At 48.3% G+C, this 15,191-nt stretch overlaps 1 protein-coding gene across 5 annotated transcripts in view; it reads left to right on the forward strand.

Annotated features, from left to right (window-relative positions):
* The window catches only part of TRAF2 (TNF receptor associated factor 2), a 33,813-nt gene extending 20,112 nt beyond the window's left edge, over positions 1 to 13,701 (forward strand). For 4 of the 5 annotated variants that reach the window (XM_016187446.2, XM_060199405.1, XM_016187447.2 and 1 more), the window contains exons 5-11: positions 2,758 to 2,919; positions 5,979 to 6,053; positions 8,458 to 8,532; positions 10,087 to 10,419; positions 10,844 to 11,021; positions 12,236 to 12,384; positions 12,774 to 13,701. In XM_016187446.2, the coding sequence (XP_016042932.1) occupies positions 2,758 to 2,919; positions 5,979 to 6,053; positions 8,458 to 8,532; positions 10,087 to 10,419; positions 10,844 to 11,021; positions 12,236 to 12,384; positions 12,774 to 12,992 (1,191 nt within the window). In that variant the 3' untranslated portion in view covers positions 12,993 to 13,701. The remainder of the gene's footprint in view (positions 1 to 2,757; positions 2,920 to 5,978; positions 6,054 to 8,457; positions 8,533 to 10,086; positions 10,420 to 10,843; positions 11,022 to 12,235; positions 12,385 to 12,773) is intronic. The other variant, XM_060199407.1, reaches the window with a different exon arrangement.
* The last annotated feature ends 1,490 nt before the right edge of the window (positions 13,702 to 15,191 follow it).

The following is a 15,191-nucleotide window of genomic DNA, read 5'->3' on the forward strand; positions in this document are numbered from 1 at the left end:
TTCGAGCTGTCAGCTCCCCACCTGCAGGGGGGTCCCCACTTCACAAGTGTTGAAACAGGTCTGCGGGTGCCTATCTTTCTCTCTCCCTCTCTTCCCTTCCTCTCTCAATTTTTTTTTTTTCTGTCCTATCCAACAAGAACAAAATGACCACCAGGAGCAGTGGATTCATAGTGCAGGCACTGAGCCCCAGCAATAACCCTGGAGGTAAATAAATAAATAAATAAATAAGTAAATAAAGGCATGACAGGTAGCACGTGGTTGAATAGATCAGAGGGTGCACCCTTGTGCCAGTAGGTGCCAGGCCTCCCCTTTCAACCCACCTGCTGGCTGTTCATGGCTACTTATAGGCTGCTCTGCATCTTGGGGAACTTGTTGGGGATCCAGTGTTGGGTTTACATCCCCATGGGTCATTGGTGAAGGTGCACATGCAGAGTCCGCACCATTGTGTAGCATCCCTGGGCTTTAAACTGGTGATGGTGTCCACTTGTGTCCTCAAGACTGTGTGCCAGCCTCAGTGTAAACATACCATCTGCTCTCATTACTATGACAGGTACCCTCACCAGAGAGGGCTTCAGGGGGCCAGGCAGTAGCACAACAGGTTAAGCGCACATGGCACAAAGCACAAGGACTGGTGTAAGGACCTTGGTTCAAGCCCCCAGCTCCCCACCTGCAGGGAGGTGGCTTCATAAGCAGTGAGCAGGTCTGTAGGTGTCTATCTTTCTCTCCCCCTCTCTGTCTTCCCTTCCTCAATTTCTCTCTGTCCTATCCAACAACAATAACAACAGCAGTAACAACAAGAGCAACAAAATGGAAAAAAAAATGGCCCCCAGGAGCAGTAGATTTGTAGTATAGTCACTTCTTCTTCTAGCGTTTGCCATTCTTCCGTAGCCAGTCAATAGCGTCAGGTTGAGCCTGATGTAGTATAGTCAACTCCAGCAATAACCCTGGAGGCAAGAAAAAAAAAGTATTTTTCAAAAACAATTCAGAGAACATGATGAGGGTCTGGTGGAGAGTGAAATGTACTGACACCTAAACTCTCCTGACATGTTAATCATGTTTCTCAATAGAGTGATGCTGAGGCTAAAAAAATTGGAAAAAAAAGAGGGCTTCACATGGGTGCTGTGGCCCTTTAGTTGCTCCAGAGCATGTTGGGGGACCAACAGGGTGTCCCAAGGCATCATGGACTGTACCCAAGTCTTTGTGAAGATGCTCACCACAGCATCCCTTCCTCTGACCTTTCAGAAACTTCCCTCAGCATCTCTGTCATTCCATCTAAAACTTAGCATCAGGACCATAGAGTGAGCACAATAGTATTACACTAGACTTTGATGCCTGATGCTGTGAGGTCCCAGGTTCAATGCTCAGCATTGCCATAAGCCAGAGCTGAGAGGGGCTCTGGTGAAAAATAAATAAATCTTAAAAAAATATATCATAAAACTAGGGAGTTGGGCGGTAGTGCAGCAGGTTAAATGCACATGGCACAAAGCGCAAGGACCGGCATAAGGATCCTGGTTCAAGCCCCTGGCTCCCCACCTGCAGGGGAGTCGCTTCACAAGCAGTGAAGCAGGTCTGCAGGTGTCTATCTTTCTTTCCCCCTTTCTGTTTTCCCCTCCTCTTTCGCTTTCTCTCTGTCCTATCCAACAACGACATCATCAACAATAACAATAAAACAAGGGCAACAAAAAGGAATAAATAAATATTTTTTAAAAAACTTAGTATCGCAATCGATGAACTGAGTCAGCTATAGAATGACAGTCCTGGATGCTTCCATTGATATGAACTCCCTGGAGAACCCTAGAGTCTAGAAGGGTTGTGGGTATAGGCTGGGGAGGGGAGGGGAAATGTCTCACGGGACAAGACTCTGGGTTGGGAAGATTAACAGATTCTGAGGCTGGAGGGTTGAGGGTAGGTACTTCCTGTCTCTGCACTGGTCCTGCCTACTTATAGTCAACAGTAAACTATGATATATATATATATAGTTGCAAAGTTTTAAAATGTATTTCATGAGCTGGAGAGGAATCATTTAACTTTAAAGTTATTTATTTAGTTATTTATAAGAGGACCAGAACATCAGTCTGGCATATGTGGTGCTGGGGATCGAACTAGAGACCTCATTCTTGCAAGCCCAAAGCTCTATTTCTGTACCCCAGGGGGGCCGCTAGGTAGATGTTTACCTCAAAACAAAATTCAAACAAATCCACTCCCTGTTTTCTCTATCACCACCAAGGTGATAGAGTAAGCTTGCCTTAGAGTTGTCTGTAGATTCTGTTTCCTTCATCCAGGGCCTGCAAGGCTTGGATTAGGAGGCAGGCCTTCCTTTCTGTCACCGTGGAGATATTGAGGAGACCACAGCTCCGCTGTACCCCCTTTCACCTCTTCTGTTACCACCTTCCCAGTGCTCACACCTTTCCTGTGGTCTCCCCTCCACGCCCTTGGCAGGCCTGTTGGAGGGGTAGAGACACTCTAGCATAGTGTTAGCTTGATAGCAGTCAAACACCCGTCAGAGATGGCCTTGTTGTAAGCCCTGCCTTCCTGACTCCCATCCTGGCCTAAGCAAAGCAGTGCTCTCCCACCCTCAGTCTGGTCCCTGAGCGTGCATGCTAGTGCAGGAATGGATGGTTCTCAACCCTCGACAAGGGCTGTGGGTTCACATGGGATCCTACAGCTGGAGCCACAAGGGGTGCAGGCAGGGGCTGCTGTCAGTCTGCAGATAGGTGTCCTGCTGAGTTGCTGACGTGTTGTACCTTTCATTGCTAGAGCTGCCATGAAGGACACTGCCCATTCCTGCTGACTGAGTGCCCAGCGTGTAAGGGCCTGGTGCGCCTGGGTGACAGGGAGCACCATGTGGAGCATGAGTGTCCAGAGAGGAGCCTGAGCTGCCGCCACTGCCAAGCACCTTGCTGCTGGGCCGATATGAAGGTGAGGCTGGTCTGGGCACCTTGATGCCAGTCTGGTGGAGAGCTGGGTGGGCAGGAGGTCAAATCCAAGTAATTGAAAAGCTGTTTTAGGACCGGGCAGTGGCATACCAGTTGAGTGCATACATTACCAGGTGCAGGCCCCCAGGTTTGAGCCGTTGCTCCTCTTCTGCAGGGGGAAGCTTAACAAGCAGTGAAAAGCAGATCTGCAAATGTCTATCCCCCCCCCCATTTTATTTGATAGGACAGAGAGAAATTGAGAGGGACAGAGAAAGATAGTATACCTTGTATGTGTGATTAACTGGGTGCACCACTGCCCGGCCCTGCAATCTTCTCTCTCCTTATCACTCCCTCCTATTTCTCTCTGTCTTATCTAATAAAAAGGAAAGGAAAAAAAGAAAAATGGCTGCCAGGAGCAGTGGATTCATACACCTGGCACTGATCCTCCCACCCTGGTGGGAGGGGCCAGGTGGTGGCACACCTGGTTAAGCGCATACATTACGGTGTATAAGGGCTCAGGTTCAAGCCCCTGGTCCCTACCTACAGGGGGAAAGCTTCATGAGTGTTGAAGCAGGGCTGCAGGTGTCTCTCTGTCTCACTCCTCTATCCCCCCCCTCTAAATTTCTCTCTGTCTCTATCTAATAAATAAGTAAATAAAAGAGAAAAAAGTTATGGTAGAGCTAGAATAAATAAGTAAGTAAGTAAAATAACCCTGGTGAGAAAGAGGAAGAAAGCTGTTTAGTCTGAGCCAAGTTGAGGCGCTCAGAATGACAGTTACACTGGGGCGTTACTGCCACTTCAGTCCAGGTCTCCTATGAACCCCCAGATTTTATATAAATCCCCCCAGAAGTTCTTTAGAATGTGTCTTTTTTTTTGGGGGGGTGACATCTTTGTCATCACAGAACTGTGGTATATTGTTGTCATTTACTATTTAGGGACACCCCTGCTGGTCATGTGGGTCACACTGTCTGGTTTATACTTTTTTTTTTTTTAGAGTTAGTTTTTTTTTTAATTTATTTAAGAAAGGAGACATTAACAAAACCATAGGATAAGTGGGGTACAGTTCCACACAATTCCCACCACCTGATCTCCATATCCCATCCCCTCCCCTGATAGCTTTCCCATTCTCTATCCCTCTGGGAGCATGGACCCAGGGTCGTTGTGGGGTGCAGAAGGTGGAAGGTCTGGCTTCTGTAATTGCTTCCCCACTGAACATGGGTGTTGACTGGTCGGTCCATACTCCCAGTCTCCCTCTCTCTTTCCCTAGTAGGGTGGGTCTCTGGGGAAGTGGACCTCCAGGACACATTGGTGGGGTCATCTGTCCAGGGAAGTCTGGTTGGCATCGTGCTGGCATCCGGAACCTGGTGGCTGAAAAGAGAGTTAACATACAAAGCCAAACAAATTGTTAAACAATCATGGACCTAAAGACTGGAATAGTGCAAATGAAGTGTTGGGGGGTATTCCCTGCAGGCTCTTGTGTACTTCTGCTTTCAGGTATATATTTTTCCCTAGTTTATGGGCACGTGTGAACATATGCTCTATCTCAGGTGACCTGAACTATATCTAGGTTTGGGGACTTTATTGGGGAGTGGAACACCTGGGATGGAATTAGGATGAAAGGAAAGGTCTCACCCGAGTGATGAAGCTGAAGTGTTGTCATTCCACACCTGAAGTCTCTGGACATAGTCTGAAGTGAAGCATGCTAGGGTGGCACTTGTTGCCTTGATTGGGTTGTGATCCGCGGATGCAATATTATTTTATTTGAATTGAGAGAAGCATGTAGGAAAGTGTGCCCCACCCTAAGGTTCCAGGACTGGGGAAAATATAGGCTCTATAGTGGAAATGTGAGGCTCCTGCTGTCTTAGAGTTCAGGAAGACAATGGATAGTTATTGTTATCATCACATTATTTGGTGATATTGTTAAAAGTCCCTTTGAAAAGTCCCTTTGTTAGGGTTTGGGGTATAATACCCAGCATCTTGTATATAGCTGTGCTACCGGTTGCTTCTATTCTCCCTGGTCAAGGCTTTTGAGAGAGTCAACATATCAAAGACAGCCTGTGTATTAAAAAGACTTAATCTATGTTTTTTTTTAATATTTATTTTATTTATTTATTCCCTTTTGTTGCCCTTGTTGTTTTATTGTTGTAGTTATTATTGTTGTTGTCGTTGTTGGATAGGACAGAGAGAAATGGAGAGAGGAGGGGAAGACAGAGAGGAGGAGAGAAAGATAGACACCTGCAGACCTGCTTCACCGCCTGTGAAGCGACTCCCCTGCAGGTGGGGAGCCAGGGTTCGAACCGGGATCCTTATGCCGGTCCTTGTGCTTTGCGCCACCTGCGCTTAACCCGCTGCGCTACAGCCCGACTCCCTTAGTCTATGTTTTAAGAAGTTCTAGACATATGATCAATTTTTCCCTCTCATATTAATTAAATAGTGGTTTATATGTCTATACTTTAATAGGAGTGTACATAAACACCATTCCCACCACCAAAAGACTGTGTCCCATCCCAACCACCCCCCCCTCCCACACTGGGAAGCCCAGTGGCCACCCTTCCCTTCACCACAGGGTTTTTACTTTGGTGCCCTGCTCTCGATTTAATCAGATCCTGCTTTTAGTTTCCCTTTCTGTTATTCTTTCTCAACTTCTGTTGATGAGTGGGGACATCCCATACTCATCTTTATCTTTCTGGTTTATACTTTTTATCTATTGAAGGAGCCACTGTTTGCCTGTGTCTGACCATGTCCCTCAGATGTCCTTGCTGTCTTCTGTCCTCATCTTCCATAATAGTACTTAGGGTGCCAAGCCCTGTGACATCTCCTCAGGGCTTTTCCTGGGATGCTTCAGAGCATCCCTCCAGCCTGCCTACCTTTGGGTGTTCCGTCAGTAAGGAGGCAAGCTGGTGATGCTGTCAGGTCTCTGCCAGCACCTGTGTCTTGGGCTTACTTCAGAGGCCCCCCAACGTGTGGAAAGGGCCTATGAACCCACCTTCCTGTTTCTGGAGAGGACAGCACACACACAGCCTGCCTGGCCCCTAACCCTGATGCTCACTGTGTCTCCTTCAGGCTCACCATGATGTCTGCCCAAAGTTTCCCTTAACCTGTGATGGCTGTGGCAAGAAGAAGATTCCACGAGAGAAAGTAAGGATATCTCTGGCATGACAGGGACAGTTCAGGTGTTGTCATTCAGGCCAGCCTTGTGCTGAAAGAGGAAAGACAGCCTTCTGGGGTGCATGTGGTGGTTTACCTTTAGGCAGGTCAGAGGGTCCCTCTTTGTGAGTATCAGGATTGCCTTTGTGTGTGGATGTGTTTGTTGGGGGCATAGGAATGGGCACAATGACGTGCCTGTGGCTAAGCAGCTAAGTCTGGAACCTTCTCTCTATCCCACATACTCTGTTGCTTCCTTTGGGCAAAACTGCACTAATGATTCTGAGAAGTGAACATATGGCTGTCATTTTACCTTTGATCACCATTTCCTAGAAGTCTTTAGGTTTAAAGGTGGTGCATCGGGCGGTAGCACAATGGGTTAAGCACAGGTGGCGCAAAGCACAAGGACTGGTATAAAGATCCCGGTTCGAGCCCCCGGCTCCCCACTTGCAGGGGAATTGCTTCACAAGTGGTGAATCAGGTCTGCAGGTATCTATCTTTCTCTCTTCCTCTCTGTCTTCCCTTCCTCTCTCGCTTTCTTTCTGTCCTATCCAACAACAACAACATCATCAATAACAACAACAATAATAACTACATCAACAATAAGAAAACAAGGACAACAAAAGGGAATAAATAAATATTTTTAAAAAACAGAAAAAAATAAATAAATAAAGGTGGTGGCAGCTCTGAGTGAAGGGGCAGCTGAGGGGGCGGGCATAACTATGGAGGAGCCCTCCAGCCCAGTCCAAAGCCCCTACTTTCCCTTTTTTTGTTGACTTTGGCCATTAATCCATATTGGACGGAGCAGCCAGAGGAAGTAGGAGGAACTGAGGCTTCCATTGCTCCCTGTTGGAGGCCATGACTCCTGACTGCGGACTCTACAGGCAGCCCCACACTTTTGGCTGCTGGCCCTTCGTGGAAGCAGGTCTTTCTGATGTTCCCTCTAAGTGTCTCTCCTCTGCCAGAGGCACTACTCAGCTTTGGCTTATGGTGGTGCTGGGGACTGAACCAAGGACTTTGGAGTCTCAGGCAAGAGAGTCTCTTTGCATAACCATTATGTTATCTACACCCACCCCCACCACCACTAGCATTTCTGCTGAAGCAGTCAAGCCCTTATTTTTCTGTAACTGCTTCCAAAAGCATCTCAACTAGACTTGTTTTCTTCTCTCTCTCCCCCATCACTATTTCTTTCTCTTTATTATTATTTATTCATTTATTCATTTATTTTTCCCCAAAGCACTGATCAGCTCTGCTTATGGTGGTGCAGGGGATTAAATTTAAGACTTTGGAGCCTCAGGCATGAAAGTCTCTCTTTTTTAATTAATTAATTAATTTTTTTTTTTTTTTTACCAGAACACTGTTCAGTTCTGGTTTATGATGGTGCAGGGGATTGAACCTGGGATGTTGGAGCCTCAGGCATGAGAGTCTCTTTGCATAACCATTATGCTATCTACCCCTACCCCTTTTTTTCTATTTATTTATGTATGTATGTATTTATTATTATTTAAAATTTTTCTTTATTGGGGAATTAATGTTTTACATTCAACAGTAAATACAATAGTTTGTACATGCATAACATTTCCCAGTTTTCCATATAATAATACAACCCCCACTAGGTCCTCTGAATCCTTCTTGGACCTGTATTCTCCCCACCTACCCACCCCAGAGTCTTTTACTTCGGTGCAATACGCCAATTCCAGTTCAGGTTCTACTTGTGTTTTCTTTTCTGATCTTGTTTTTCAACTTCTGCCTGAGAGTGAGATCATCCCATATTCATCCTTCTGTTTCTGACTTATTTCACTTAACATGAATTTTTCAAGGTCCATCCAAGATCGGCTGAAAACCGTGAAGTCACCGTTTTTTACAGCTGAGTAGTATTCCATTGTGTATATTATACCACAACTTGCTCAGCCACTCATCTGTTGTTGGACACCTGGGTTGCTTCCAGGTTTTGGCTATTACAAATTGTGCTGCCAAGAACATATGTGTACACAGATCTTTTTGGATGGGTGTGTGGGGTTCCTTAGGATATATATTTATGTATTTATTTATTTACCAGAGCACTGATCAGCTCTGGCTTCTGGTGGTGCTAGGGATTGAACCTGGGACTTTGAGGCTTCAGGGAACTCCTGCCCCTTTCTCTTCTCTAAAATATTTATTTTGCCTCCAGGGTTATTGCTGGGGCTCTGCTGTGTGTGTGTGTGTGTGTGTGTGTGTGCGTGCGCGTGTGCGTGTGTGCGCGCGCATGGGCACCTGTGCTGGGGAAGTCAGATTTGGGTTCTGTTGATCATGAGAAGGAGGAGGTGATGGGATGGCCATCTCCTCTGTCTGAGCTCTTACTGGCCAGTGCAGGCCCTGCCAAGACAGAAGCTTTGGTACTCAGATAAAACTCCACCAGTTTCAGGATCACGTGAGGACTTGTGGCAAGTGCCAGCTCCCATGCAGGTTCCATACTGTTGGCTGCCTGGAGATGGTAAGTTTGCTCCCTACTCCCAAAGGAGGCCCCTCATAGATCCTGGGCCTCCCTACCTCCTGACTGCCTCCCCCAACCTGCCAGACTGTCGGCTGGGCGTCCCAGGCTTAGCCCTCGCACCTTCATTATGTCTGGAGGCTGCCTCAGGCTTTGCTACATGCTGCCATCTCCTGCCTGATTCTCCCATCTCCTCAGAAGAGCAGATGGTTTACCAGCTGTCTCAGCCCACAGCCCAGTGGTCATTCTGGAACCTGCTTTCTCATGCCATCACCAGTCTCCAGAGACCTTCCCCTCTGCCTGCAAAGAGACAGAGACCACCCATCACCCTTCCCACCTGCACCCCCCTCCTCACAACTCCTCACTCTCCTTGTTCCCCAACTTTCCTCTGTGGCCTGTGACTCTGGATGCTTTTTCTCTTTCCCTGGGCCTCTGGCCTGGCTCTTTAGGAACTCCTCACCTGTCCTATCTGCATGCCTTAGTCAGGAGTTGGGGTGGGAGGGTGACACAGGTCAAGGGCACTGGCAGAGGTGTCTCTGGTAATGCCCTGCAGCCCCAGCTTAGGAGTCGCCCTTTGTTTCTTCTAATGAGAGTGAGTACAAACAGCCTTGAGTGACATGGGCCCTCTCCTCCTGGCACCCAGACTCACTATCTTTCATGGGGACTGTGGGCCAGCATATAGCCAAGTACTTACAGCCACTGTCTTCTCAGCAGTCAGATAAGGCCTCCTGGTCAGGCTCTGATTAGTGTCTTATGGACCTCAGGGCCCACATACAGCAGGATAGGACTTCGTGGGGACTGTTTCCCAGAATTACTGGGTAAGCTATATCCCAGCCCCCTACTTTGGAGTTTCTATTTAGTAATGCTATTTAGTTAGTTTTTATTTTATTTTATTTAATTAATTTATTTATTTTAACCAGAGCACTGCTCAACTCTGTCTTATGGTGGTACAGGGGATTTCTAATGTCTTTTAATTCTGTACATTTGTTTATCTGTGTGATACAAACCAAAGCACTGTACAGTTTAGCTTGAGGCCTCTGGGGTCTCAGGTGTGTAAGTCCCATGCTCTTTATGCTGAGTTCTTTTTCCAGTCTCCCTCCCCCAACACTTTCTGATGTGCTGTGGAAATTTGGAAGCTATTTGATCACAAAGCAAGATGCTAGAATCACCCAATAAAAACCGAGAGCTTAGCTTCACTGGAGCCCCACGTGCAGTTTGTCCCCATTATGCAGAATGTGGGTGGCCAAGCAGTAGGGAGGGTTGTAGTTTGAACTATAATTGACTTCACACAGTGATAGGTTCAGTGGTGGGGCCAGCAAGATAGCTCACCTGGATAGTCCACAGCTTTTCCAGTGACCCAGGTTCAAGTATGGCTCCCACTGCACTGGACAAAGCCTCTCTTCTTCTATTTCTGTCTCTCTGGAAAAGTAACCACACTGGCAGGTAAACTAGAAGGAAGCCACTAAGCCACCAGTACCTATGTCACTGGCACTTGTGCTCTCTTACCGAGAGTCATATGTCCCTACCAGGCTGAGTATCGATACACTGTCCCCACAGTTGAAGGAGGAGGCCCGGGCAGAACACGAGGTGCAGCGGCTACGGGAGCACCTGGCCCTACTGCTGAATGGACTCCTGGAGACCCGGCTCCTCTCAGGGGACGGTGTTCGAGAGCTGGGGGACTGTGATGCCCATACACCTGGCCCAGCATCAGAAAGCCCCAAGACTACCGAACTGTTGCGGAGATGTGAGGAGCTGGAGAGGAAGACGGCCACCTTCGAGAACATTGTGTGTGTCCTGAACCGGGAGGTGGAGAGGGTGGCCATGACCTCTGAGGCCTGTGGCCGGCAACACCGACTGGACCAAGACCGGATCGAAGCCCTGAGTAACAAGGTCTGTGTTCAGGCTGGGCTGGCACTCATCCCCTTGGCTCTGGGACAGATGCCTTTGGGCAGTTTCCCTGGGAGGGTAGGGCTTTCAGAGCTATGTTCTTCAGGGCCTAGACTCTCAGGCATCCTGGCAAAGCTTAATCCAGCATATTGTTCCTACCTCTCCTTCCCTGTCTGGGCAGGCATTCCCTGCATGTGGACAGATGGGCTTGGGGCACAGTGGGCCACTGGGAGGCAACTTCTCCTGTCTGAATCTGGGTGAGGGGCAGGCTACACTGGGCACCTCATGGGGACACAGCTGAGAGGGATTCCAGAGCAGTGGGGATGGCATCTTGCTGGACACAAAGGAAAGAATGAGGTCGTTCAAGGTCACCCAGCTCCCTATCCAAGAAGCTCATGGGTGTGTCCTCATGGCTCCCTGACCACAGGTGCAGCAGCTGGAGAGGAGCATTGGCCTGAAGGACCTGGCCATGGCTGACCTGGAGCAAAAGGTCCAGGACATGGAAGCATCGACTTATGATGGAGTGTTCATCTGGAAGATCTCAGACTTTGCCCGGAAGCGGCAGGAAGCTGTGGCTGGTCGCACGCCTGCTATCTTTTCCCCAGGTGGAGCTCCCACACTGTCGGCAAGCTGGGGGGCTAGTGCCTTGTGGACAGGACTCCATGCCCAGAAAGGCTGCACAGTGGAACCAGGCAGGCTGCAGGCTCAGGCAGGCCACTCAGTTGCTGTCTGTGTGGCCATGCTCCATGAAGCCACTTATTCCTTAGAGAATGACTCACATGTGCACAGGGGGCCCCAAATACCCAGTCCTCACCAACTGTCACCTCCTCCAGGCAGGCCCCTTTGGTCAGAGACCCCTTGGGTTCACAGTTAATATATGCATAGCCTATTTGGGGGTTACATAGGTTCTTGTAAGTCCTTTCTATTGATTGTCAGAAAAGTTGTCATGATGTATTTTTTTGTATGCAAAAATGTGTCATGACTTTTCCAATGACCTATAGTTACTTTTTTTTAATATTTATTTTATTTATTTATTCCCTTTTGTTGCCCTTGTTGTTTTATTGTTGTAGTTATTATTGTTGTTGTCGTTGTTGGATGGGACAGAGAGAAATGGAGAGAGGAGGGGAAGACAGAGGAGGAGAGAAAGACAGACACCTGCAGACCTGCTTCACCGCCTGTGAAGCGACTCCCCTGTAGGTGGGGAGCCAGGGTTCGAACCGGGATCCTTATGCCAGTCCTTGTGCTTTGTGCCACCTGTGCTTAACCCGCTGCGCTACAGCCCGACTCCCTATAGTTACTTTTTTTTCATAACTGGTGCCTTGTATGTGTGTGTAGATATACCACTATTGAACTGCTTTTTCATTCAGAGAGAGAGAGAGACAGAGAGAGAGAGAGACAGACAGACACCACAGCAATAGTGCCATGGCATCTCCCATGTGGTTCTGGGGCTCAAACCTGGACCCCTGCATAGCAAGGCACACTCCTTACCTAGTAACTATTTCTCCAGCCCTACATTTAACAAAATGTATGTATATTTATGAAAGGGGGTCACTCTGGTTATCATGCTTGACAGTCATCATTCAGAACTTCATGCTTGACAGTCCAACTCTTAATCCGCTGCACCACCTCACTAGCCCACCCTACTTTTTTTTTTTAAGTGTATTCTTGTTAACAACTAACTTGCACAAAGTGCATTGTATTCTTGTTAACAACTAACCGCACAGTTCAAAGAAATTCTTTTGTGCCTTGTACCTGCTTGCTTGTCTAGACAGTCTGTGGGGCATCTGCCCAGCTATGCTCACTACTTCTGTGCCCGCAGCCTTCTACACCAGCAGATATGGTTACAAGATGTGTCTGCGCATCTACCTGAATGGAGACGGCACTGGGCGCGGCACACACCTGTCCCTCTTCTTCGTGGTGATGAAAGGCCCCCACGATGCTCTCCTGCGGTGGCCCTTCAATCAGAAGGTGCATGAATCTGCCCTAGGGCTGTGGGGCTGGGTAGCCACAGGGTGCAGCCATCACAGGCCCAGGGACCAGCTGGTAGAGAAACTTGTCTGTGGGGGACAGGAGATGGGAAGCAAGGGTGGGCCTGAACATTCACCAGGTAGATGAGTGAAGATGGAAGGGTGGGGGCAGTTAAAATAGTGCTCCTTTTAGATGCTCAGGCAGTCCAGGGTCCTCAGAGGAAGTGGCAGGCAGAAGTAGGGCACAAGGTGACATGGGGGACAAGGTGACAGGGCAGGACAGGTGTGGGATACCCAGTATTCTGACTTCTCCCTGAAGAGCCTTGGAGAGGAGGGAGTCAGGCAGGGGATGCACATAGTAACCCTGCCTATCACTGCCCCCCCCCCCAGGTGACATTGATGCTGCTGGACCAGAATAACCGGGAGCACGTGATAGACGCTTTCAGACCAGATGTGACCTCATCCTCCTTTCAGAGGCCAGTCACTGAAATGAATATTGCCAGTGGCTGCCCCCTCTTCTGCCCTGTCTCCAAGTTGGAGGCTAAGAATTCCTATGTGCGTGATGATGCCATCTTCATCAAGGCAATTGTGGACTTGACAGGGCTCTAGCTATCTCCCTTAAGGCTTGGGCTGGGGTTGGGAATCGCCAGGCCATGGGGTTCAGTGAAGAGCTGTCACACTGGGCTTGAGCCTCAACCATGTGGGCTGGCATCTGCTGAATCTGTCCCTACTGGGAGAGGACACTGGGCTGCAGGCCGCTCTGAGCCCTTGGTGTGCAGAGAGGAGCTGCTATGGCCAGAGGGCAGGAGAGCCTCATGGAGGGCTCTGTACCCCATGTTGTCATGAGGCCTCTGGGGAGAAGGGACACTTAGGCCTTGACCATTGTTCTGGTCACTGTCCCTGTTGTTCAGCCTGGCTGGGCCATTGAGCAGGAAGGTCTCATGGCCAGAGGACCCTGTCAGCTATGGCACATGGGGTACACATTCAGGCTGATGTGACATGTGGGCTACAGATGTCTTTATTAAACCATCAGACGCTGTGTGCATGGCTCCAGCCTTGGCTGTGACCTCTCCCCAGGGTCTGTCCTACCTCTCTGGCAAGGACTCTCACTCCTGGCACAGTGACCAGTGGCCTTGTTCAGATTTGGGGACCTGATGACAAGCACATTGCTTCATAACTGATTACTTCATCGGCAGCCATCAGAGTCCTGGTGCTGGAGTCCCTGTTGAACCTGGGTTAGGGCCTCCGCCCGGGGGAGGGGGCCACAGAAACATGCAGACTCGCTCTGGAATCTGGGCTAATGAATTATGTGACACTAGTGACTGGTTTTTTTGTTCTCTGACCAGGTGAAATTTAGATGCTGTTAACAGGTGCACATGCTGAGTTATGTGTGTGCATTATAATTAATTCACAGGAAGTGCTCCAGACACGGAGAGGTCCTGCCTCTCTTTCCTTTTTCCTTAGAGCTGTTCTTACCAGCTTTCTTAATACCTTTGGCTGTGTCTGAAGCATTGAGCTTGTAAAACTTGGTGCCTGGTACACACTGCACAGGAGTTTCAGGACTGTGCCATCCCCTTGCACACTGCACCACATTACCAGCTCCTCCCGGAGTCCCAGAGACACAGTAGAGTCAGGTCTCTTGACCTGCACTGAGCGTCCCGCCCTCAGTGGACTTTCCTGCATGTGCAGATCTGCCAGGCCTGACCCTCCCAGACCTCTTGGGAAACTTGCCAGCCTTTGTCCACCTATTTCTAGGTTATGTCCTGCTGGCTGGTCAGAGTTCCCCATGTTTCCAAACAGTCCTGGTTGTGCCTTTGAACTGTTATGGAGAAACTAACAATTCAGGAATGGAAGAAAGGCCATATTTTCCTTTATTACTGGTGCTCTTGACCATATTCAAAGAACCTTAACTCTCTGTTGGATGGAAAACTACCCTCAAGGGGTCAGGCAGTGACACCCTCAGTTGAGTGCACACATTACCACGCTCCAGACCTGGGTCCAAGCTCCCAACCCCCACCTGTAAGGGAGAAGCTTCATGAGTGGTAGAGCAGTGCTGCTCCTTTTCTAGCTCCCTCTTCCGTCTTTATTTCTATTTTTTAAAAAAGGAAACTATGATTGCCAAGAATGGTGGGTTCATCGTGTAGGCACCAAGCCCCAGTGATAACCCTGGTGGCAATGAAACAGAGTGAAAGAAAACAAAATTACCCTCATGACTTCTAGTGGTTTCTTGGGTTTGGGTTTTGTATGTGGCACTGGGGAGCAAACTCAGGGCTTTGTACATGCATGGGTGGCCTTCCCTCCTTTTTTTTTTTTTTTTTTTTAAAAAAAAAGGTCATTTTATTTTTTCCTCCATTATTTTTACCAGAGCACTGCTCAGCTCTGGCTAATGGTGGTGCAGGGGATTGAACCTGGGACTTTGGAGCCTCAGGCATTGAGAGTGTCTTTCCATAACCATTATGCTATCTACTCCTATGATTTTATTTGTTATTACTATTATTATTTTGCTATTGAAGCTTCATGCCTACAGAATTACACTGCTCCTGGTGGATTCTTTTTTTTTTTAATTTATTTTTTCTTTATTGTCTTGGTGGATTCTTTATTACTTTTTTTTTTTTTTTTAATTTTAGTTTCCCAGAGACAGAGATAGCATGGCTCTAACCAGTCTTTCTTTTTCACTCAGTCTGAAGCTTCCTATTTGCATGGTGCTCCCATGTGGTGGTCAGGGACTAGAACCCATGTCCTCACACATAGTAAAGTATGTGCTCTACTGGGTAAGTTACCTTTGCACCCTCCCCCAGAGCCCCACAG

This window comes from Erinaceus europaeus, chromosome 10 (genome assembly GCF_950295315.1).
Source record: "Erinaceus europaeus chromosome 10, mEriEur2.1, whole genome shotgun sequence".
Lineage (NCBI taxonomy): Eukaryota > Metazoa > Chordata > Mammalia > Eulipotyphla > Erinaceidae > Erinaceus > Erinaceus europaeus.